Source organism: Miniopterus schreibersii (genome assembly GCF_964146895.1).
Source record: "Miniopterus schreibersii genome assembly, chromosome: 5".
Taxonomy (NCBI): Eukaryota; Metazoa; Chordata; class Mammalia; order Chiroptera; family Miniopteridae; genus Miniopterus; species Miniopterus schreibersii.
In genome coordinates, this window is record NC_138106.1 from 9,158,577 (window position 1) to 9,184,873 (window position 26,297).

A 26,297-nucleotide genomic window follows, 5' to 3' on the forward strand; every position below is an offset into this window, starting at 1 on the left:
AGACATAACATTGGACACAAAAATCAGTTCTAGTGTATGATAGTCCTAAATATGAAATGCAAATACTATAGCACCTTTAGGAGGTTATATAGGAGCTAGGAAGGATTTCTTTAAGCCACTAAAGACACCAAAAAGCAGCAACCATGAAGGAAAAGATTAGTAAATTGGACTCTGTTAAAGTTAAGAATTTTATTTTATCAAAAGTTGCCATGAAGAGATTACAGACAAGCCATTGAGTGGGAGAAGAGAATTGTAACACAAATAATTAAAAGCAGCACCACCCAATAGAACTTTCTGGGGTAATGGAAGTGTTCTGAGGCTATAGTGTCCATTGTACTGAATACTAGCCACATAGAGCTTTGAGCACTTGAAATATGGCTAGTAGTGGGAGACTGAATTTTTAATTTAATTTTAATTAATTTAAAAAATAGCCAGAAAGTTCTCCAACATGATTAAAATAGGAAAAGCCCAGTTGAAAAATGGGCTGAAGACTTGAGTGAGCATTTCGTAAGAGGAAACCCTAATGGCCAGCAAGCAAACAAAAGGTCCTCAACCTTAGCAGTAATCAGAGAAATGCAGATTAAAGCTTAATCTACCTTGGATTGTAGTAAAGGATTCAGATGGTGGGGTATGAACAGCTGGTATTACCTGGTAAAGTTGAAGAGGTCATAGGTAATCAGCAGTTCTCCCTCAGGTACACAAGTGCCCTTGAGAAACTTCAGATGTTTGCACTTGTATTTGCTTGTGCACAAGAGTGTGTATTGTATCCTTCAAATGCTAATAACGCGAACAGCAACCAACAGAATTCATATCGGGGAAAGCTGAAGACCTACATATATTAGCAAGGATGAAGCTCATAAACATACAGGAAGTGAAAGAAACAATTGCAAAGGAATATAAGCAGTATAAGTTAATAACATGCCGAACAGCACTATTTAGGAACCTTTATATAGTTGGTAAAGAAAGACAAAGAAGTGGTTTTATTTATTTATTTATTTATTTATTTATTTATTTTCCTCACCTGAGGAGTGAGGATATTTTTTCCATTGATTTTTAGAGGGAGAGGGAGGAGGAGAGAGAAAGAAAGAGAAAATCTATGCAAAAGACACATAGATTTCCTGCCTCCGACACCCCTCTGCCCCTAACCTGGGCTGGGATCGAATCTACAACCCAGTTACATGCTCTTGACCGGGAATCAAACCTGAGACCCTCTGGTGCACAGGCTGATGCTCTAACCACTGAGCACACCGGCCAGGGCACAAGGAAGTGGTTTTCATTGAAGTCAGCATGCTGTTTCATCATGGAGTGAGACTAGAGGGACCACAGGGGATGCTGAGGCACTTGAGTGTTTATTTCTTAACCAGTACCGTCGCTACATTGATTGTTCCCTTATAATAATTCTTAAACTGAAAACATGCTTTATGCTGCCTGTATCAGAGTGATATATTTACAGCCAACAAAAAAAGAATAGTGAGGAGCCTCTTTATGTTCTGACACTCATTCCTCCAGAATAAAACAAAAACAACTTCTGAGTGAAATCGGAATTTAAGGAAGTGATGGAAACATCTGACAGTCTATTTGCAAACATTGACAGCCGCCATCACTTTATGTGATCCCATACTGCAGCATTTCCATCCCATGCAGGGTGAGACAGGAGTGTTCGCTGTGCCCATTCTTAGGCCACTTTGTTTGGTGGCCACTGCCAGTATGGTGTGATGAGAAACAAAGCAGGATAAACATTTTCACTTACAAATGGTGTTATTTTATACCTTGAAAACCCAGGTGACTGCTTATTAACTATTAGCATTAGTAAGAGTTTTTGGTGCTATAAGATAAATATGCAAGAATCTATAGCTTTTCTCTGGCAGGATTTCTGTTAATGTAAAAACATTTATAATGGCAATAAACTTTTAATTGCTTATTAATACATTTAGTAAGGAAGCCCTAATCTATATTAGGGTCATAAAATTTATTTGAAAGAAATAACCAAAACCCTAAAATAGAAGAAATACTAATTTCCTAAGTGGAAAAACTTAATATTATAAAATGAGCAGTTTCAAAAGGTATGCGTGAACATAATATAGGCCAGTCTGAATGCCAGTGGTTGATTTTTTCCCCCCCAAAACTGGGATTGGAAATAATAACCCATTTGAAGGAGGAAAGTTCTGAGAGTAGCCAGTACATTTTTGAGAAAGAATGCTAGTGAGAAAGAACTGGCCCTAAGATGATAAACCTGACTGTGTACACTTAGTAGTCACAACAAGAGGGTCTTGGTGTAGGGGGTAAAAGAAAATCAGTGGAAGAGAAAGGGGTCTAGCAGTGACTCAGGAGCATTGAAAGAGGGGAAGCAACAGGCTGGGATCGTTTTCCTCTCCACTGTTAGTGAACATAGACTTCAGAAGGATTACAGCTCTAAACATGTCTGTAATTATGAGAGTCTATAAAATTCAGGAGAATATTTGAATGACCCTTGAGCAGAGGTTACAAGATAGGAGACCTAGAAGTTAGGAAGGAAAAGAAAAACTGGTATGATTGGTTCTCTAGAAATGAGAATTTTCCAGAATTCTCACCAGCCAGGCTGTGGCTCTGGGAAGTGCACTCAGTGCAGGGTAGTGTCCCCAGCAGACCAGGGCTTCCTGTAGTTCTTTTGGGGGGCTTATTAGCTAGGTGAAATGAATAGAAATTCAGACAAGAGGAAATACGGATGGGCAATAAACATTATGTTCAACTCCAGTAGTAGATAGGGAAATGCAAATTAAAGTGAACCGTTTTTCTCTTACCAGCTTGGCAAAATTCTAAAACTTTATAACATCCATTGCTGATAAGGATGTGGGGAAGTGGTACTTTCATACATTGCTTGTAAGAGTGTGAATTGCTGTAACCTTTTTGGAAAGTTACCTCTTGATATCTATTAAAATTAAAAATATGCTTACTCTTTTATCTAGTAATTTTACAGTGGGTTTTATGACTTTGTTGAATGAGTGAATCAATCTCAAAGAATCAAAGCACCCATATATTGGAATGTAAGTGAAGGGATGTTCATTTGCATGTACATCAGTTTGCAACATGCCTATTTATAATCCACAGTGCATAAGGTTCTGTGCATTCTCAACTCCATTATGAATGTAAAGTGGACTGGTGGAGAAAGAGAAGAAAGAGGCATAGATGATAACAATGACAAGAGACCACAATGCTCAGACTCAGGCCCAACTGCCTCAGCCCACAATACCTGCTCGCTGTCTCCACACTCAACACGCTTGTGGCTCTCCACATTCGTAGCCAGGCTCATAGCTCTCATGTCCACTGCCCCTGACTACACAGGCCCTCAGGACACAGGGCAATGAGTAAAGGAATGGGGTCACAAGATAAAAAGCGAGTAGCAATACTGATTAGTATTGCTATGGATGCATTTGTATATGTATGTATATATGTGTGCATGAATGGTCAAATTCTGAAGAGCTGAACATTGATTTCCAGAGGGGTTCCCATTCTCTAGTGCTAATAACTGACCACCCTAAAATGTAGCACTTAAAACAACAGTGACAGCCTCTTTCTGTTCACAAATCTGTAGTTTGGATGGGCTGGAAGGCAGCTGCACCCTGTCCACAGAGCCAGAGCCGGTGTCCTGGGGGGGCTCCTCAGTCACAGCTGTGGTGTTAGTGCTGGGAGACTTAGGGAGCCAAGCACAGGGTTTCTGTGCTGCTTCTGCCCCCCTCTGTTCTCTCATCTGTCCTCTCAATGTGTTATCACTGAGAGGACACATTGACACAGGTAGCAGTTATGTTGCCTTTCATGACTGGCCTCAAAAGTCATATAGCATCACTCCTGCTACACTGTGTCCGTTGAGCAATCACTGACTACCGGAGTCCAAGGCATGTGCCTCTTTTCTGGGAGCAGTAAGGACCAGAGGGGTCAGTGGGGCTGAAGTCATGCTGGCCATTTTTATGAGACATTTGAACCAAAGGCTAAATTTAGCTGATTATTTTAATGACTCACAACTGACAGTTTTGCTTTGTGCTGCTCTCAAATGTCAGCAAATGAGGACTCAGACAACACCAGGGGTTTTGTTTAATGACCCTGCACGCTTGTACCCCATTCCTTTACTCATTGCCCTGTGTCCTGAGGGCCTGTGTAGTCAGGGGCAGTGGACATGAGAGCTATGGGCCTGGCTATGAATGTGGAGAGCCACAAGCGTGTTGAGTGTGGAGACAGCGAGCAGGTATTGTGGGCTGAGGCAGTTGGGCCTGAGTCTGAGCATTGTGGTCTGTTGTCATTGTTATCATCTATGCCTCTTTCTTCTCTTTCTCCACCAGTCCACTTCTTTTCTGCCTGTGTCTAAGGACAACTGATTACACCCTCATGATTGCTTAGTGGGCTGTTTCTCACTGAGTGTGCTGATACAATGGGCAGTGCCAGGAAAACTGACTCAGGAAATGTTTATGGTGTAGAAATACGCTTTCAAAGGACCTTCTCTAGAGAGTCTGCCTGAGCAGCTGCATGTGTGGTGCTTATGGGGCTCAGGATTGGGCTATGTGATGGTCACCTTTCTTGCGAATGGTGGATGATGACACAGGGCTGGGCTGGGAACTGTGGGGAGAGAGCTGGACGTGGACATTCATGGCTTCCCCTTGACCTCCCAACTTGGGTCTTCAGGGTGTGTGAGGTCCAGCACAGGGTGCGTGTGCTTAGATCATTGTTTTTGGTACAGTTCGTGTTGTTTAAAATGGATTTTTCCACAATTGGAAAAGCAGATGGTTGACACAAGACATACCTATAAAATTGTGTTTCAGGAGTGGACCCATCCCTCCAAGTAGAGTCTAGGACCCCTGGGCCCTCACAAACCACGGCTGCGGCACCCAAGCAGCAGAAGCCGCGGCCCACCAACTCGCGGGATGAGCGCTTCCGGTCAGGTAAGGAACAGAGGCAAAAGTCTTTGGGTTATTTTTTTCTTGCTAAAAATGTCTGCTGAAGAAATTTTCACTTGAATGATAATTTACCACATCATATTTTTCTAGAAAAAAATTTAATCTTCATATAACCACAGTATGTTTTAGTGTAGACAGTAAGTAGTGTGAGTGCTTGCTTCTTAGGGGATGTTTATAAAACTTACACATTTAAAATAGTTCTTTAAACGTTTTGTCCATTTTTCTATTTAGAGCTTTGGGGTTGGTATTCATAGCTTTTGTATATATGGAGCAACTTTACTTACTGTATTTCTTTCTAATTTTGGAGATTTACTTCTACTTAGATTTCTGCCACTTTTCAGTGCTTTTATGAATATTTAAATTTGTCTCTGATATTTTATTGAGTTATCAGAATACCCATTGAAAACATTTATGTCTTCAATTATAGATTACATATCAGTAACTTTTGAGCACTCTGTTTCACCTGTTTAACATTTTCACCATGTGTGATTGTATATTTTCCTTATATTTAAGCTCTTTTAATAAGCCTTTTTTATAAAGAAAAACTTTAAATAGAGATAAAGAAATATACATTTTGAAGGATAAAAATCATATGAATAGATACAGAAAAAAACTTGACGAAATCCAGCACCCATTTATGATAGAAAACTGTTAGCAAAGTGGGAATAGAGGGCACATACCTCAACATAATATTGAGGTACAAATTGGAGGAGATACAAATAAATGGAACCATATACAGTGTTCATATATGACAAACTCATAGTCAAAACTAAGTGTTTCCCTTAAGATCAGGAATAAGACAGGGATGTCCACTTTGACCACTCTTATTCAACATAGTTCTGAAAGTCCTAGCCACAGCAATCAGACAAGAAGAAGAAATAAAAGGCACCCAGATTGGAAAAGAATAAGTAAAACTGTCATTATTTGCAGATGACATGATACTGTATATAGAGAACCCTAAATATTTCACCTAAAAACTATTAGAACTAATCAATGAATTCAGTATAGTAGGATACAAAATAAATATCTAGAAATCAGTTGCATTTTTATATACTAAAAATGAACTATCAGAAAGGGGAAAAACAAAACCAAAAGCAGTCCCATTTACAACTGCATCAAAAAAATAAAATACCCAGGAATAAATTTAACCAAAGAGGTAAACGGGGCTAAAATTATAAGATACTGAAAAAGAAATTGGAGGAGATACAAATAAATGGAACCATATACAGTGTTCATTGATAGGAAGAATTAACATCATTAAAATGTCTATACTACCCAAAGCAATCTATAGATTCAAAGCATTTCCTATCAAAATACAAATCGCGTATTTCACAGATTAGAACAAATAATTCAAAAATTTATATGGAACCACAGAAGACCTCGAATAGCCACAGCAGTCTTGAGAAAAAAAGAACAGAGTTGGAGGTATCACACTACAGTAATATTGCATGTAAATTTTAATTGAAAAATAAAATTTAAGAATTTAAAAAAAAGAAATGGCCATTTTGTTTTAAGAATATCTAGAAAGAACATTAAGATTTTAAATGTTATATCAACAAGGATGTGTAATGAAGTGATTTCAGAAACTTTTGATCAGATAATTCCTTACCAATTTAATACACATTTAAAAAAACTTTGTCATACTGATAATTGTTTCTTTTCTGATGATATAAATAATACATGTAGTATAAAGTGTTACACCTATTGTAAGGACAATAGTAAAAGGCACCTTAAGTCTCTGAATCCCAAGACAACTGCTTTCAGCATTTCACTGAACACCATCTTCAGCCCTGGAGGCAGATACACGCATACACATGTATGCAGTCCATGAATGGGATCTCATGTAAAGGGTCTTCTTCCCCTTCCTGTCTTCCTGTGTGCCCCCATCCTCCCCACCATCCATTTCTATGTGACTGATGTTAATAAACTTTTCTGTCCTTGTGAACTTTATTCTAGTTCTGATTCTTTATTTACTGAATATAAGAACCTGTATTGTAAATATGGTTTGCTAATATTTTCTCCTAAGCTTTGTCTTGTCTTTGCATTCTCTTAAAGTGGCTTTTGAAGAGCACAAGGTTTTAATATTAATGAAGTTCAACTTACCAGTTATTTTAAGTGGATAGTGCTTTTGATCTTGTATCTAAGAAATCTTTGCGTAACCCAGGGTCATAAAGATTCTTATCTCTATTTTCTTCTGGAAGTTTTATAATTTTAAGGTTTTACCTTTAGGCCTATGATCCATATTTTAGTTAATTTTCATATGAGTTCAAGGTATGGATCAAAGCTTATTTTTTGCATGTGGCTGTCCAGTTTGTAGAGCATACAGTTTGCTTCTTTGTCTAAAAGCAGTTACACATGCACGCGTGGCTCTCTTTCTGGACTCCTCTGTTCTGTGGATATATTCGTCTTTATGGAAAACCAAGCTCTCAATGATTGTAGCTTAATAATTATTGTTGAAATCAGTAGTATTAGTTCTCCAAGTTTGTTCCTTTACATTGTTCCCATGTATGTAATGTGTCTTTCTTCCTCTGGATCTTTTAAGATTTTTCTCTTTATCACTGATTTTGAATGATTTGATTATGATGTGTCTTGGTGTAGTTTTCTTTATGTTTCTTGTGCTTTATTAAGCTTCCTATATCTGTTGGTTTATACCGCTATTGTGTTGATATTGTATAGATTTTTAGTTCTGGGTTGTTTTATCTGTTTTTGTTCATTTCTAAGACACTAATCAAGTTTAAAGTGTGTGCTTATAGTCACTGGTGTATCTATTGTAAGGGCTCCTGGATTTGTCTCTCCCTCAAGCACCTTCTTCCACAAGTGTTTAACTTCTATGTCTGGGAATATTTTTATTAGACCCCTGTGTTTCAATGATAATTTGGCTGGATGTAAAATTATAGGTTCAAAACATTTTCTTTGATACTTTGTTACCTTTTTGCAGCTGGTGGTTATTTATTGAGTAGTGTCCCTCTATTTTTGATTCCTCATAGCAGTTTACTCTCTCTGGAAGCTTTTAGAATTGTCTTGTTGCCTTTGGTGTTTGTAAATTTTAGTTAATACATCTACGTGTGAATTTTTCATCTTTCTTGATTAGCACTTTATAGGCCATTTCATTGTAAGGTTTTTAAATGTTTTAAAAAACATCTTACTAGAGAAAAATTTTTAATGTATGAAAGTGGTCTCATGCACTTCTTTTTGTCCTTAGTATGTTTCTCTAGAGGAGCAGGTTAAAGTCATTTGGAGTAGTTTATACCAACTACTGGAGACACATTCAAGTTCATTTGTTTCATCTTATTTTCAACTTGGGGGATTTCTTTTTTATTTAGTTTTCATTTATAACTGTGAAAAATATTCACATGGTTCTGAAGTTAAATCTACAAAGGAATATTTAAAGAAATGTAGGACCAACATGTGGGACCCACGAGTAGGCACACTCATTGAACACCATGACACTTAATTTTGTTACTTCATAACCAATATTGTGAAAATATTTTACTGCTTTTTTCTATGTAGATGTTCACACTGAAGCCGTGCAAGCAGCTTTGGCCAAATACAAAGAAAGAAAGGTGCCTCTGCCTTCGAAAAGACGCTCTGTTCTCGTGCATTCGTCTGTGGAAACCTGCACCCCACCAGGTACTGATAAAACTGGGTCAGGAATGGCCCACAGGTGTTTCACATCTTGGTGTCATAACTTTGTTTCCCATTGAGTTGGAATATCCTTCTGACCTGTAGTAAATAGTTGAAGAAATTGAGATTAAAAATGTTTGTATATGTGCAGTATTCCTTACCTGAAAATTTGTGGTGTACACAGTATGGCTCTTACCCAAACAGATAATTGCTTCCTACAGGACATTTTGTGTAGGTTTTAGTTTTTTTTACTAAGATGCTATTTATGTCTTTTAAGGAAGGGAAGAACCTAAAATGGATACTTAGTGGAATGCAAGGGTTTCCTGGATTAAAATTTTTTTAATTATTCACTTATTTACTGTGTTGTTACCAGGCCATAAATGGGAGAGTAGAAGACTGTCTAGAGGGTTTTTAAATTTTAATTTGTTGTTGTTTTGTTGTTATTATGATTAGAAATGAAACCTTTAAATGGAATTTCTCTGTGTCAGTGATGTGTGTTAAGCTTCCTATTAATCTATCCCACTGTGTTGGTTTAATGACTTCTGTTGCCTATCTTGTTATATAAGTCAAAAAACTAGCGACTGAGAGTCAAAAACCATATTCACAAGACATTTTAGTGGTTTTGGTAATGCTTTTGTTTTATATATCTTTATTGATTTCAGAGAGAGAGGAAAGGAGAGGGAGAGAGAGAGATAGAAACATTAATGATGAGAGAGTCATTGAGGATTGAGCCTGCAACCTGGCACGTGCCCTGACCAGGAATCGAACCTCGATCTCCTGGATCCTGCTGAATCACGTCCGGCCGGGCGGTAATGCTTTCTTGATAAAAAAGAAAAGTTTTTATTGTTGAAAAAAAAAATCTTAGAAATGGCTGTCAAATTCTGCTTTCTAAATATAATTATAGGTACTACCTGATTTTTTAAGAACTTTAAAATAATTGTGAAACCTATAATAAAATGCACAGTCATGTAGACTTGAATAGAACCTTAGTGACAGTTAATTTTATTGACTGAAGCAGTTGTCTTGGGGAAGGAATTCTTTCCAGAGCTCATTCCTGCTTCCCTTAAGGCTTAAGAGGATGCAGGTGAACAGGGTGAGGCCTGGAGACACAACCCGACATTCCCACAGCCCCAACTCTTCCTCGGGAAGTGAGCTCAACCTTCCCTGCAGGGTGTCCAACCATGTGAAGGTGACGTGGGGCTCAGAGTGGATGTTCCATAGCAACACTCAATGTTCACAGAGCATTTGACACTTGGAATCTCCTTTGATATTTGGGACCCCACCAAGGAATGTGCTGAAGCCATTTAGGAATTGGGCCTGTCTTCACTCCCAGTGTGTGGTGCCCCCAGACTAAGTCCTCTGGGGGAAGCTGGGGTTATGGAGCCAGTTTTCCCAGGTAGGGTCCTTTGGATCTTAGAGTTGGTTGATACAGGCCCTTGTAGATTGAGGGTGACCTTTGAGATGACCCCTTGGCCATGTGTGGGCGCAGCTGTATGGATATACAGAGCAGTGCAGCACAGGCTGGGAGGCCCAACTGCCAGTGTGTTAACCCGCCCTCCTTGGTGACCCATCCCTACATCATGCCTGTCATCGTTATTTTAACCACAGACACGTCCTCTGCCTCAGAAGATGAGGGCTCTTTACGGCGACCCGGGCGACTCACCTCCACTCCGCTCCAGAGCCATTCCAGCGTCGAGCCCTGGCTCGATCGGGTCATTCAGGGCTCGTCCACCTCATCCTCCGCATCTTCCACTTCATCCCACCCGGGAGGGAGACCCGCTGCCGCGCTCGCAGGCCCCACGGCCCACACCCTCATAGGTCAGTAACAGCTGCTGTGGCCCCTCTAGGAAAGGGGTGCCTCTATGCCCATCAAGACCCACCTCTTTTTTATCTGGAAAATGGCTTTTTGGTTACAAAAGTAGTTCTTGATGCTTCTGAGGTTTGGTGATCCCAGATGCTCTGGTATGTGAGCCTTCCCCCTGGACTGAGAGAAGTGTATTGTGTCTCATGATGTGTGCCTCCTCCTGCTTTGGAGGGTGGGCTGGCACAGGTGGCAGGTACAGAGTAGACAGTAAGTTAGATGTGACTGTGGTTGCTCCTGATGGTCACTCTTGGTCTGCAGCCTCAACATTGTCTCCACCTTTGCTCTTCGCTTGTGTGCACAGCTGGGGTCCATCAGTTGTCCAGGTTAAACAACCCCTCAACCTAAATAGGGATTTCAGTTAAAGCTAAGTCATAAAGATGCATAGAACTTTTCCAAATCATCCAATCTTTAAAAAGTATGATCGTAACCCCTCTGTTTTCTAGATGTGGAGGGAGGACAGGAAGTTAGGTTGAAAACCGACCTGAGATTGTGCAGCTGGCTTAACGTTGAAGCCAGGCTGACAGTTTTCTTGATTCCTTTTTATTTTCTTTGCTGTTGGTTGCTGTTCTGCTAACACTGAAACTGTGTACCCATGACAGGCTGGTGTTTTTGGTGGGGTCACAGTGGGTAGGTTCTGGGCTCAGGTGCTGAGCTTCTTCATGTAAAATCTTGGTCATTTGGCTGGACTGAGAGTAAATGGTTGGCTGGGCTGGGAGTAAATTGGATGTTTTAAGTGGCCAACAGCTTTAGTCTTACCGTCCTCTCTCAGCACAGCACTGAGGCTCTTCATTTTAAATTTGTTGCATCAGTGCATGAAGCAGGTTTCTGTTGAGCATGTGTCTTCTACTGCGATGTGAGTCTTAGATGAAAACTCACATCCCGTGCTCTACTTCCAGTGTACGGAGACCACTGGGTGGCAGGGCAGCTGTCAGGACTGTCAGGGCTGCCCCAGGGAGTGTGTTTCAGGAGAAAAGACCCCTTTGGAAAACAGCCCGCCCAGACTGTTTTGGTGGCTTTCCTGGCTGTCCTGCCAATGGCCAGTGGTTACTGTCCATCTTTCCTCAAGGAGATTGACAGTGGATAGCTTGAAAAACAGTTTTTGTACTGATATATTGAAAAATTGCCCATAGGTCAGAATGTTTAACCAGACAGCCTTCAACTTTCCAGTGGTTGTGGGTCTTTTAACAAAGCACTTAACTGTAAGTGTGTTTGAGTGAGGTGTTTTCATTCTTGGAGAGGCTCTGACTGTGAAGATTCACGAGGTGGGTGCATCACCTCTCGATGAGCACTCCTGGCCTCTGCTGGTGTGGCTGAGCCTGTCTTTCTCCCACGCCACTCGCTTGAGCTGGCATACACAGTTATTAATTCTAGTAACTTCTAAAATTTTTAACTTGGACTCTGTTTGATACCATACTGTGATTATAACCTTCATATGCTAAATGTTTGCTAGATATAGTTGCTTGAATTTCTAAATGTGAAAATATTTAATTTCTCTTATTATAAAAATCATCCTTTGTTTTAGTGTCTAACACTAAAGAATTCTTCAATTTGGGTTAAGGAAAGAAATACAGAAAGAACAAGAATATTTAGGTAAAACTTTTGAGGTAGCATATGTTAGGTAAAGGTAATTTTAAAAATATATCATTTTTAATTTTGGATTAAGGAAATCAAATACATAAAACATTTGGACACAAATGTAAATACATATATTTAAAAGTAGTACTTTTAGTTATAGTAGTGAATTTTTATTTTTAATGTAGTTTGCTTTTATGCAACTATTTTAAAAAATGCTTTTAGTTAAGGTTACCATTTAATTTTTTTATATATATATCTCTACTGATTTCAGAGAGGGGAAGGGAGCGGGAGAGAGGTAAACAGCCATTGGCTGCCTCCTGCATGCCCCCTGCTGGGGATTGAGCCCACAATCTGGGCATGTGCCCTGACCCGGAATCAAACCACAATCTCCTGGATCCTAGGTCGATGCTCAACCGCTGAGCCACGCCCAGTTGGGCCAGTTAAGATTAGCATTTATACTTTTTTCATGAATACTGTTAAAGTCATTTATTCTTTTTGCTAGATTTGGAAAGGTGGGGAGATTTCTTTTCAAACTGAAAGAACTTTATGATAGGCATACTTTAAATTGCTGGTTTTATCAACATCAAGCATTTTTAAAGGTTATGAAAACTAACTAAAGCTAGATTTTTTCCAAATGGCTGTGTAAATAGTGAGTTCGTATTTTGCTTCCATATAATTTCATCTTTCTACATATTTAAAATTTCTCTTCCTAGGTTATGAAATGATAGCTAAATGATCAGAATTTAAAATGTAAAATATTAGTGTGCCATTGTGATGGCAGGAGCATTCATTAGAAGATTAAACAGATTACAGGTTACCACTGACAGGCTAATATTGATCTTACAAGTAGACAAGTATTTGCTCTAGTGTCATGGGAGGGCACAATTTCTGGTAGTTGTGCAGACATGGTGCCTTTCCTAGTGGGAGACTTGACTGTTAACAATATTGCTGTAGCAACTTTCAGTCAGCCAGCATTCTGAACAGATCAATGTGCCATACAATGAAAATTCACCAAAATGTACATTGAGACAATGGGAGGGAGTGACTTTAAACATTTTCTGTAACTAGTTTGTTTTTAAATGAATACTTTTTGTTCTAAGACCTTGGTTGTAGTCTCTTAACAGAGATGTGTTGAACTGGCCATGAGGGTAGTTTTCATCTTTGTAGGTTTTTCTTTGAAGCTTGCGAAGGTCTTCTGTCTTCGGGACAGCCAACATACTCTTTGGGGGTGTGAGGGGTAGTCTATTTTTTTTATAATATAACAAAAAATGGTCCAATAACAATTGATTTAAAATTTGTTTCTGCTTCACTGAGGGAAATTTCTGAGTAAAACCTCATGTGAAAGGCGAGTCCACTTGCACCTGTGTCTGTGCTGTGGTTGGTGGTTCTAGTCTGGATCCCTTTGGGAACTGGACAGCCTTCATGCACACAGGTCTACATGCCATGTCTAGGAGCTGAGAGTTCACAGGGTCCCCATGTGCCTTGGTCAATCAAAAAACCAAAATTAATTGGAATACCATGCTCCTTGCTTGGAGCTCAGCTAGAGAATCATCAGTCAAATGGGGTTTAAACAGCAACTTATTGGTCTTTTGAATTAACAACACTCTTGTTTTGGGTTTGTTTTTCAAAAGCAGATCTGCACTCTGCCCCTCCTGATGTCACCACTGGCCTTGTGGAGTATTCGCACTGTGAGCGTCCACAGTCAGCCTCTATGAGAGGCGTCCCTCGGGGGTGCAGCGGGCGCCTCCTGGACACAGCAGGTGGTGAGCATGTCTTTCTTTCTCCTTTTGAGACGGCCGAGCACAGGTTCTTTTCAGGTACTAAACATCCCTTAGTGTACTTGCTATAGCAAACCTGAACCAGTCAGCAGTTATAACCCTTCAGACCATGTAAACTGAGACCAGTGTGTGCAGTGCATGTTATCACTTAAAGTACCATGTGCAGAAATGATCAAAAATATCTGCGGAATTGGTTCAGTAGACCAAGGAGAGTAGGGAGGAGAAAACCTCCAAATTTAAATTGGACGCAAAAGGAGTTTGGATCTACAATATTGTAGGAAAATGAGAAACATGGAAAGTTTTTATTTGGACATGGTGTGTTCAGCGGAGCAGGTCTTAGTGTGAGTGCAGCCACTCATGCAACACAGCAGTCCCTGCACTCACTGTCCTCTGCAGCCTGTGAAATGGGTACAGTAGCATTTACAGTTCCTGATGTATAGGCCTAGGGCTGTCAGTGCAGTTTCAGTGTCCTGCTTAATACCGTTTCCTTTTGAAATAGTTCTAATATATTTTATCAAAGTCATGTGAAGTTTTCTTTCCAATGTTCTGGATTTGAATTGCAAAAAACTCTAGAGGCTCTCAGATCTAAGTGTTGATTGTGTATTTTGATCTTTCTAACCAGTAGGTCAAATTTTGTCGAAGTCTTTTGGTTTCTTGTTCAAATGCAAAAGGAAAACACTGAGTCAACATGAAGCAGGCTTTCCATTGGTTAGACTTTTATTTGATTTATTACTCTTTATATTTAAAAAAAAATTAAGAGCTTTGTTGAGGTATAATTGACATGTAATCAACTGCACATATTTAAAGTGTGCAATTTTATAAGTTTTAACATATGCGTACAACCGTAAAACCATCCATACAATCAGACAGTGAACGTATCCAGCCCTCATAAAAGTTTTCTTGTGTCCCTTTGTCAGACCTCCTGCCACCCTTTTTTGGCTTCCCCTCAGGCAACCACTGATTTACTTCCTGGCACTGTGTTTAGTTTGCATTTTCTAGAGTTTTATGTAAATAGAATTATATAGTATTTCCTCTTTATTGTCTGGGTTCTGCCACTCTACATACTTACTTTGAGATTCACGGTCTTGCATGTATCAATAGTTCATTCCATTCATTGAGGAGTAGATTTTGCTCTATGTATGCACAACAGTTTGTTTATCTGTTTACCTATCACTATATTTTGGTTATTTCCAGTTTGGGGCTATTCCAAATAGAGCTCCTATGAATATTTTTATGCAGGTCTTTGTGTGGGTGTGTACTTTCATTCCTTTTGGTTCAATACCCTGGAGTGGAATAGCTGGATCATGTAGTAGGTCTTTGTTTAACTCTTTAAGAAATTGCCGCCTGGCCGGGCGTGGCTCAGCGGTTGAGCATCGACTTAGGATCCAGGCTATCGGGGTTCGATTACGGGTCAGGGCATATGCCTGGGTTGTGGGCTCGATCCCCAGTCGGGGGCGTGTAGGAGGCAGTTGATCAGTGACTCTCATCATTGATGTTTCTATCTCTCTCCCTCTCCTTTCCTCTCTCTGAAATCAATAAAGTTATATTTTTAAAAAAAAAATGAAAAAAAAATTGCCACATTGATTCCCCAAGTGTCTGCACCATTTCCTATTCCCACCATTAGTGGTGAGAGTTCTGGTTCCTCCACATCCTTGCCAACAGTTGGTATTGTGGTTTTAAAATTTTAACCATCCTAATAGGTGTATAGAGGTGTCTCATAGTTTGAATTTGCATCTCTCTAGTGATTGATGGTGTTGAGCATCTTCTCATGTGCTTATTTGCCATCTCTATATCTCTTCAGAAGAGTCTGTTAAAATATTTTACTTATTTTTTAAATGTGTTGTTTTTTTTCTTGTTAAGATTTGAGAGTTCTTTTTGTATTCTAGATACAAGTTCTTTATCAGGTTTATAATTTGTATTTTCTCTCAGTCTGTGGCTTGTGTTTTCATTCTCTTAACTGGGCCTTTCAAAGAGTAGAATTTAAAATTTTGATGATGTCCAGTTTACTACATTTTTCTTTTATGGATCCTATTTTTGTGTCATACTTTTCTACCTCAAGGTCATAAAAGTTTTCTCCTATATTTTCTGCTAGAATTTTATAGCTTTGGGTTTTATGTTTAGGCGTATGATGCATTTGAGTTAATTTTAGCATAAGTGCAAGGTATGAATCAAACTTCATTCTTTTGTATATGGTTATCCAGCTGTTCCAGCATCATGTATTTTAAAGACCATTCTGTCCCCACCAAGTGTCTTTGGCATCTTTAATGAAAATCAGTAGACCATATACCAGAGGAATCTATTTCTGGGCTCTCTGTGCTATTCAGTTGCTATATTTGTCCATCCTTATATCAGTAGCAACTTGTCATGATTACTGTAGTTTTATAATAAATCTTGAAATCATGTAGTTTGTCTTCAACTTTGCTTTTCAACTTAAAATTTGCTTTGACTATTCCAGCTCCTTTGCATTGTAATATGTATTTTAAAATTAGTTTGTTAATTTTTACCAAAATTCCTGCCAGATTTTGATTGTTATTTTATTGACTCTCTAGACCAATTTGAAAAGAATTGGCATCTTAACAGTATTGTATACTACAGCTGATAAATATAGTATATTTTTCTATTTATTTAGTTGTTATAAAAAATTTTTAGCACTGTTTTATAGTGTTCAGGGCACAAATATTGCATATATTTTGTTAAAATTATCCCAAAATATATTATATTTTTGATGCTGTTGTAAATGGTATTCAGATATTTTTCCAACTGTTTGTTGCTATTCCATAGAAATACAGTTGATTTTTTTTTTAATATTGACCTTATATTAGTTCTAGTAGCTTTTTTGGCCGATTTCTTAAGTTTTACTGCATGCATACATGATTATATTGTCTATAAACACAGTTTTACCTTCCTTTCCAAATTATTTTCTTGTAGGAACATTTATATTTCTGACTGATTGCAGGGTCTAGGACTTCCAGTTTTGTCAATTAGAAATGTTGAGAGGGAGCATAATTTGCCTTATTTCCAATTGTTGGGGGAAAGCATTCACTCTTTTATTTTCAATTGTGATGTTATTTTTGAGTTTTTTAAGGATGCTCTTCATCAGGTTGAGGAAGTTCTCTTTTTTCCCAGTTTCCTGAAAATTTTTATCACAATTCTTGTTAAATGATTTTTTTGACCTGTCAAGCTCATCATACAGTTTTTCTTTTGTAGTTTGTTAAATACAGCTTAGGTGTGCAGTAGGCTGTACCATCTAGGTGTGTGTAGTGTAGTCTGTGATGTTTGCACAATGAAATCACCTGACTACACATTTCTCGGGATAGATCCCCGTTGGTCAGTAATGTGTGACTATAGTTTTGATATTTAGTTTTGACTCCAGACATGTTTTATTATAATCTTATACAGTCTACCTAAATTGAACTTGTATTGATTAGAGTTCAGTTATAATATATAATAAAAATCAAAGCACTGGTTCTCTGAAATAAAGTAGGCAATCACCATTCAATAAACACACTTGATTTATTTTGTATAAAAGGGTTAAGTTTACAACTAAACTTTTATTAAAAGTTGAGCATGAATAAGTACATCATTACACTTAGTATGAAGAAATATACATCTCTGCCGCTATACAAGACAACTGTAATTAAAGAGTTCACAGGTTTCACCTTCTCTCTCTCTCTAGGTGTATATGTGTGTGTGTGTATATATATATATATATACACACACACACACGCACAGGCACACGCACACACATACAGCATTTAGTAGGCTTTTGTCAAAAAGATAATTTCTGACCAGAAGACTTTATATAAGTAACTGAATACTGGATCCTTCTGGTATTCATGCCCCACCTTTGAAAAAAGGCAAAGTCTGCTTAAATTGGGCAATTCCTTGTGATTTTAATGTTTTTGCTCCCCGTGGTGGGAATAGTGTTTAAAGAAAACCTTCCAACTGCAGAAAGAGCATTAAAAGCCTATTTCATAAATAACTAATATCGCAGTCCAGGTCAGAAACACCTTGGGGAGTGTGATCTGATCCTTCTTAGTTTTGCTTCCATTTTTCAAAAAGGTCCATTCAACTTGTAGTGCTTGTGAAATAGTTGAAAAATAAGTTCCTGTGGATATATTGCTGTGCAAAGAAAAAAAAGTAATAAACACTATTTATTCATCCACAGAGTGCTTTGCTGTCATTTGACATGAACTCAGAAGGGAATTCAGAAGCCTGCAAAGACAAGATGCTGATGTCCCTGTTTATGGTGGTCAGCAGTGTCCTGGATGCCTGGCTCTGCCCGGGTCGCTGGTGGTGCAGGCTGACAATAGTGGGGTGGGAGCCCAGGGTGATCTGCTGGTCCAAGATATAGTCCATAATGTGCTGCGGGATTTCCATCTTGCTCACCTTCTTGTTCTGGGGGATGCTGGGCACCAGGTCCTTGAGCTTGGAGTAGTAATTATTCATGTTGTACGGCAAACTCATTGGATCGTCGACTAGGGTTTTGCTCCAGGAGATGCCCAGGTTGTGGTCCGAAAGGCTGTTTTTCCTTACAGACCTCACAGGACTGAAGGCTTTCATGTTGACCATGAGGAAGGGAGGAGAGACTGGAAGGGAACAGGCTGCCCTAGAGCTCAGGCCACTGCCTCCTGTGGAGCTTCCGGCACTTGGGACCAGGCTCGACTTAAGACGTAGTTTTGAAATTTAGAAGTTTGTAAATGTTCTACATATTTAAAACATAAACTTAAAGTATGGAATGAAGGAGGGAAATCCTAAAATTGAAGTCAAGTGGAAATAAATGAACATGATTATATTTCCAAGAAATACCATAGTCACACTCAAGGTAATCATGGAGAGAGAGCTAATATAGGGAAGTTGTGAACACAATATTGGACGAAGTTGGATGAGAAGCACAGCAAATAAGGCTTGAACTCTTGTTAATAGGTTGTTTTCTTAGTGCTGTGCGTGAAGTAATTTGGAAATTATTCTGTACACTTGATAGTATTGAGCAAAGGTGTTGATGTTGTTGGGAGCAGGGTTCTCACTGTGGAAGAGGGACATCCAAATATGAGTTACAAAAGGCAAGAGAGAACCCTGTGGGGAAGATTGGGATTTGAGGTATTGGTATGGACTTGATTTCTAAGAAGATATGAGTCTGTGTCATTTTATGCTTTTCTGAATACACATGTATATTGTCTGTGTAGGTGCGCATGTATATCTATGAATATATGAGTGTATATATACAGTGTACTTTTTAGCTGCATCTCTTGAAAGAAGCAAGGACACTGCAGTAGCAGTGAGCACACCTGGTGACCAGATTTTGGTCTTGACTCCACTTCCCACTGAGGAGAGCTACACCTGCTTGGAGAAATGTGTGATTCCAGGGCAGAGCAGGGGAGTATAAACAACAGAAACATCTCATGATGGAAAGTAAGGAAGTGCTTAAAGAATGGGGAGGCATGCCGCAAATCAACTTGCACAGGCTAAATCTGGGACAATTTGTGCATCAGATAGAACCATGATGATTTATAACAATTGAGAAAATAGCCATCCATGAGTCCTTCCTGATTATAGACAGACTGTTGGATAGTTGATAGATGACAGACAGACAGATGATAGATGACAGACAGATAGGATGCCACGTATTGACTACTCTGACTAAATGAGGTGCTAAAGTTGCAAAATAACTTTGCAACCATTGCAGTAAAAATTGCTTCTGGCAAGAATGATATATGGCTGTGAAATGCAGGGAGAAAGTTTGATGAGGGTCGGGATATACGTTTGCTCTCTCTCTCTTTTTAAAATATATCTTTATTGATTTCAGAGAGAGAAAGGGAGAGAGAGAGAGAGAGAGAGAGAGAAACATCAATGATGAGAGTCATTGAACAACTGCCTCCTGCAGGCCCCCGACTGGGGGTCAAGCCTGCAACTCAGGCATGTGCCCTGACTGGGAATTGAACCGCGATCTCCTGGATCCTAGGTCAATGCTCAACCGCTGAGCCACTCCCAGCTGGGCATACATTTGCTCTTGAAGTGTCTCTGCACAATGCTTAGTTGCACAGGAAACAACAGTAATGATGTAGTGGAGAAGCCATGCAGCACTTTGGGTGATGAAATCAGCATCCCTACGAGGGTAGATGGGTCTCTCATGTATCTGAAGGTGATATCATGTAGCATTTCAGTCAGGAATGCAGCACCTGAGTTGAATCATGAAAAACATAAAACTCAAATGGAGGTATGTTCTACTTAAGGAAAAGAAAGAACTGTACTCTTTCTTTAATTTTTTTAAACATATTTTTATTGATTTCAGAGAGAGGAAGGGAGAGGGAGAGAGAGAGATAGAAACATCAATGATGAGAGAGTCATTGATCAGCTGCAGCTTGCAACCTGGGCATGTGCGCCGACCAGGAATCGAACCCTGATCACCTGGACCCTAGGTTGATGCTCAACCACTCAGCCATGCCCGGCCGGGCAAGAACTGTACTCTTTCAAAATGTCAGTGTTATAAAGGACAAAAAAAATCCAGATTAGAGGAGACTAAAGAGATGTGACAAATAAACACATTTCTTGGTTCTAGTCTGGCTTCGGTGTTGGAGAAGGGAACATGCTGTAGAAAGACACTGTGGTATCAGCTGCCACACTTGCAGTAGGAGGGTGAGGTGTGCTGGAGCTTGGGTCCTGCTTACTCCTACTCTCAGCTGTCTTTGCATGTTAGTTTTCCTTAGAGCACTCATTGCCACGTCAGGTGTTCTTGTTTATTCGTAGGACACATGTCTTTGCTTGTTTTCATCCAGCAAATGGTGAGCTGATTGAGGGCAGACTGTTATTTATCTGTCTCTTTGTTGACGTTACATCTCCCAGAACAGCATTTCTTAATTATTATTGAGGACACTAAAGAGCTTTTAGTTTATGTGGATTGTAGCTCTTGATATTTACCATATTAGAAATTAAAACTAAAGATTTAAAAAAATATGTATTCATTAAAAAAAAAATAAACTCATTAGAGCTTAACACAAATAGCTCATATTTATGAAAAAATTTATAAAATGAAAATTTAGGGGGAAGAATGGGCTTGTTTTGTATTGTTGCCAGTCGGTCTCCTGGCTGGCATAATATTAGCATCTGGTTCTGTGTCTTGTCCCCATTCAGTCTGTTGTGCTATGACATGATATGTGGCCTCTGAGAAACTCCACTATGCTCTTCTGAGAGGAGGAGAGTGAAAAGGGAAATGATATCTTAATATGACTAGGGAAGGACGGTTGGCCCATGAACAACACTGGTGCTGACCCCCACACAGCAGAAAATCAGCGTATAACTTGACCCCCTAAAAACTTAGTTGTCCCTAGGTACTTACAGGGGATTGGTTCCAGAACCTTCCACAAATACCAAAATCCACAATACTCAAGTTCCCCATATAAAGTGGCATAGATCAAATCACAGAGTCAGCCCTTTGCATCCTTAGACTCCCAGCCACAGATCGAAAACAGTACAGGTATTTATTTTTAAAAATTTGCATATAAGTGGATTCGCACAGTTTAAATCCATGTTGTTCAAGGGTCACCTGTAGTTTGACCTCATGAACCTCCTGAAAGCATCTCAGGCACCGCCAGGGGTCCCTGGACCACTTTGAAAACCACTAGCTTAGAGCAAGTTCTAGTTCCTAAAAGGCGTTCAGTAAGTATTTGTTAATGAATTAATAAATTCCAAAATGGCTGTCTGATGGGGCCAGTGCCTTTTATTCATGTAGTTGGTCACTGGACCTCATTTCCATGTCCTGCTTTCCGGAGAATGTGGCATGTTCTAGCCTCAGCACTCCTCTTCCCATGACAGGTGTGCCTGTAAACAGCAGAGTGTCCTCCAAAATCCAGCAACTTCTGAACACCCTAAAGAGGCCAAAGCGCCCTCCACTGAAGGAATTCTTCGTGGATGACGTCGAGGAGCTGTTGGAAGGTGAGCACCCTCAGACTTGGGCTCATGTGTGTGAATAGGGTGACCATTACATCTGGAGATACAGGCAGATGTACATCCTATGTGGGTTATTACTGTGACATTATAGCACAGTAAAGTGATATTCTCTCTGTAGGGAGCCTCTGTAGTCACCGTGTATGACGGTGAATTAGGTGTCACATGTGACTGCTAGCTTTATTTGAACAGGTGGAAAATGCATTGCTTATAGTTAAGACACTTAACATTTCTTTATGCCTCTGGTCCAGTGGTTAGTACTTTATAAGAATACTCTTAAGATTTCATTTTACTTCCATTATTTAAATTTTAATTTAAACTTTAAATCTGAAATATTCCTCTTCCCATGGTTTTAAAGTATTATATCTTCAGCATAATTTTGGCTCCTTTTCAGAATTTTAGCCTCTTATTTAATGAGTGAGATATATATTTAGAAGAAAGTATATATATATATTAATTACCAAGAAATAGAAGTATAAATTTCTAGATAAGGAACAGAAATAAAACCCATACAACATATAAGCATGTGAATGTGTTAGAGCCACGGGGGCACATGGCCAGCCCCTCAGCTCCTCACACCTCTTCTGTGCATTGTCACCGCCCCATGGAGGACCAACTCTGGGTGTTTCCTTCATACTTGAGGATTAGACACTGCTTTTAGGGCATTGTTTCCTTTTTTTAATCAGATAATGCATTTCAAATTAAAAGTTCAATTGTATGAATGCTTTTTAGGGCAGTCTTCTTACACTTGGGCAAATTTTGGTTATATATCCAAAAACTTAGTTGTTCCTAGGTGCAACTAAGGGACAACTTATTTTTTCTTTCAACATGGTGATGGTTGTTTTGAGTGCCCAAAGCAAAGTGGTGATTCTACTCACTTTCATTCTTTATAAGCAGGGACTAGTGCCTGCTTCCCAGGTGCTGTCACAGTTGGCCATTCCCGGTGAAAGCCTGGCCATCATTGCCACCACCCTGGGGATTGTCATGTGGTGTTATGGTTACCAGGCTCCACTATTATCCATGATTCAATCGTCATCTGTCCTTTGGTCAGTTGGTCTATGACTATTTTAATGATAAGGAAATCTAACCTTTTTATAATTGATATATTTAAAAAACAATATTAAGTAATATAAATGCTTAAAAATAGAATGTGTGCATGATACTATGAAATGTTGATTTTAAAATTTCAATTTTGCTTTTAGTTCAGCAACCAGATCCAAATCAGCCAAAGCCTGAGGGAAGCCAGATGGTAGTGCTGAAAGGGGAACCTCTGGCCGTGGGGACTCCCTTGCCGCCATCACTGCTGACTGCCTTGCAGCGGTGGGGCACAATGCAGCCCAAAGCCCCCTGTCTAACCGCCCTGGACACAACTGGGAAGGCCATCTACACCCTAACCTATGGCAAGTGTCAACAGAAGGCAATTGGGCTCTGGTTTAACTGTAAAATGCTACTTGTGTCATACTTACAACATAGACATACGCTTGATGAACATGATAGAACAAATTTGCTGAGAAACTAACAACTGTCTAATAAATAGAACATCGCCTCACTCCAGGTGGCCCTCCCAGACCACTGCCTCTTCCTCCCAATAGAGGGGACCATTCACTGACTGATGGTGACCAGCCACTGCTTTGGTTTCAAGTGTTCGCATGTATATATGTATTTCTGAACAATGGGGTTTAGTTTTGTCTAATTTTGAATTTTGTTTAAATGAATCATACAGTATGTATTTTTTGTGTTTGGCATCTTTTGGTTTCATATGGTGTTTTTATGTAATACAGATCATAAGCACGTAACCTGATGCATCATCACAGAGTAAATATACTCAGCACTCAGCTGAGAAGCATTTCCAGGTTCCCAGGTTCCGTGTGTCCCCTCCAGCACTCGTCCTCTCACAGACAGAGGCAGACTGTTGTGCTGACTGCTAACACCTCTGGCTTTACCTGCCTTTGAGTTTTATGTAGATGGGATTACATGAAAGGTGTTCTGGGTGTGCACTCTTTTTGCTCAGCGTTGTTTGTGAGACTCATCCATGATGTGTGTGAAGTGTAATAGTTTGTTCTTATTCATGGATTTTATTCTGTGACTGTGCCAAAACTTGTTTATGCACTCTGCAGTAGATGGACATTTGGGTTGTTTCCACTTGAGGTTATTGTGTATAGTGCTGTTATGAACATTTTCCTGTGGGTCTGTTGGTAAACATGTGGAGGTCGGAGCTTGTGCTGGTGTAAACGCAGAGGTAGCATTGTCTAGCTCTAGGTCTTTCTGCCAGGTAGCTTTCCAAGTGGTGGCGGCAGTCTTCACTCCCACCAGCAGTGTGTGCAGTGCCAGGTACTCCACATCCTTTCCAACACTTGACATTATTTATTTCATTTTAGCCTTTCTTGTAAGTGTGTTGTGGTATCAAATTATGGTGCTAATTGCATTTCCCTGTTGACCAATGATGCTTTCACATGCTTATTGGCTATTTGAATATTCTCTTTTATGAACTATCCAAATCTTTGGCTCATTTTTCTATTCAGTTGCTAATGTTTTCTTCTTTATCTGTTTTAGATACACATCTTTTTAGATTCATGTTTTGCTTAAATCTTCCACTCTTTGTATTGCCTTTCAACACTTTTAATTGTGGTTTTAGGTAAATGAGAAGTACTAACTTAATGAAGCCTAATTTACCTATTTTTTCCTTTATCATAGTGCTTTTTTTCCTATTTAGGAAGTCTTTGCCAAATCTAAGGTCACAAAGATATTTTCCTACTTTTGCTTCTAAAAACTTGTTTTACTTTTTACATTTAGGTATTAAAATACATCTGCAATTTAAAAAAAAAAAAAATCTTTATTGATTTCAGAGGGAGGAAAGGAGAGGGAGAGAGAGAGAGATAGAAACATCAATGATGAGGGAGTCATTGATTGGCTGCCTCCTGCACACCCTCGACGGGGGGATCAAGCCAGCAACCCGGGCATGTGCCCTGACCGGGAATCGAATCCTGATCGCTTGGATCCTAGGTCGACGCTCAACCGCTGAGCCACATCCGGCCGGGCTCTGCAATTTAATTTATGTGTGTTGTGAGATGGGAGCCATTTTCTTTCCTTTTGAACATCTGTGATCCATTGTCATTTATTGGAAAGCCATTTCTTTCTCTGAGGTATTGCTTTGTTGTGTATCTGGTGGAAGATGCACCTGTGGCTGCGTTTCTGGACTCTGTTCTGTTTAGTCACTGTGCTGTCTGTCTGCACCCCCGGAATCATTATAGTTTTATGAGTCTCTGGCGCAGAAGCCCATTAGCTCTGTGATTGTTCCTTAAGATTTCCTTGACTGTTCTTGGCCCTTTGCATTCCAAGTAAACTTCAGAATCATTGCTTTGAATAGTTTGAGGAGTAGAAACACCTTTCCATTGTTGAATCTTCCAGCACAGAGATATAATAGATCTGTCCTTACATTCATATCCTTTCCACCCTCTGCCAATAATATTTTATAATCTTCTATGGGGAAAATTTGCATGTTTTTTGTAACACTTATTCTTAGGTATTTAGCATGTTTATTTTAATCAACTGCCTCCTGCGCGCCCTGACTGGGGATTGAGCCTGCAACCCGGGCATGTGCCCTGACCGGGAATCGAACCCCGATTGCCTGGATCCTAGGTCAACGCTCAACCGCTGAGCCATGCCCGGCTGGGCAAGAAGGATTTTAAAAATAATTTAAAATAAAATCCTGATGCTTGTTAAATTTATTTTTTTCACCTTCTGTTAATGTGCCAAATTATGTTGATTTTTCTATTAAACCTCTTTGCATTCTTGGGATAAAACTAACTTGGTTTTGACGCATTGTTCTTTTTATATTATAGCTGGATTCAGTTTGGAAATCTTTATGAATTACATTTATTAACATCTTGAATTGACCATTTATATAGACAGAAGCAACAACAGTGGTTTTTGAGTTGAATAATTTTTTATTTCTAGTGTCCCACAATTCACTTATTTCACAATGTTGCGCTTGAGATCAGTATTATTTGCAATGAAATTTGAGCATTTATTTAGAGGACATGGCTTCTCAGACTGCATGGGGTTGTGTCACAGGAATTTGAGAGGGACTGAATTAGGATGTTGGTGTTACTTTTTAGGTACACTGAATAGGGTAAATGTTAAGGCTGCCACGGGTGTTGGGGATGGACTCAGGTTTTTCTGTCTTCCTACTCCATTATCACCCGTGTCTCTGCTATGTCCCCATACACTTTCAATCCTCTTTTCTTTTCCTTAATCTCATCTATCATCTTCTTCAAAGAAGCTCTTCTTTGCTGAGCATTCATTAGGGCTGGGTGCTGAATATAGAGACTGTGTGCCAGGAGAGGAAGTGTGTTGAGCAGGACCTCATACGGTTGAAGGCTGGATCCTGAGGGTCCAGATGCACTCCTCCAGCAGCTGGTGGCTCTGGGCAGTTACTTAACATCTCCCTGTCTTGTCTTGCGTGGAGATAAAGATATGACCTACCTCATGAATTGTTGTAAAAGTTACATGAATTATAAGGGATGTAACTGAGACAAAGTTAATGAGATGAAAATGCATTCACAATTCAATGTTGGTTGAAAAAAG

General features: G+C 39.4%; 1 protein-coding gene and 1 pseudogene across 5 annotated transcripts in view; one reads left to right on the forward strand and one right to left on the reverse strand.

Annotated features, from left to right (window-relative positions):
- DIP2A (disco interacting protein 2 homolog A) overlaps window positions 1-26,297 on the forward strand; it is an 84,266-nt gene that overhangs the window by 15,479 nt on the left and 42,490 nt on the right. For 2 of the 4 annotated variants that reach the window (XM_081137599.1, XM_081137597.1), the window contains exons 3-8: window positions 4,791-4,910; window positions 8,436-8,555; window positions 10,158-10,367; window positions 13,623-13,751; window positions 21,579-21,698; window positions 22,913-23,110. In XM_081137599.1, the coding sequence (XP_080993725.1) occupies window positions 4,791-4,910; window positions 8,436-8,555; window positions 10,158-10,367; window positions 13,623-13,751; window positions 21,579-21,698; window positions 22,913-23,110 (897 nt within the window). Of the gene's footprint in view, window positions 1-4,790; window positions 4,911-8,435; window positions 8,556-10,157; window positions 10,368-13,619; window positions 13,752-21,578; window positions 21,699-22,912; window positions 23,111-26,297 lie in introns of all 4 variants that reach the window. The other 2 variants (XM_081137600.1, XM_081137598.1) reach the window with 1 other exon arrangement.
- Window positions 17,925-18,329, reverse strand: LOC308557278 (DNA-binding protein inhibitor ID-2 pseudogene; annotated as a pseudogene). Its single transcript has one exon. The product of its transcript is annotated as a DNA-binding protein inhibitor ID-2 pseudogene (transcript).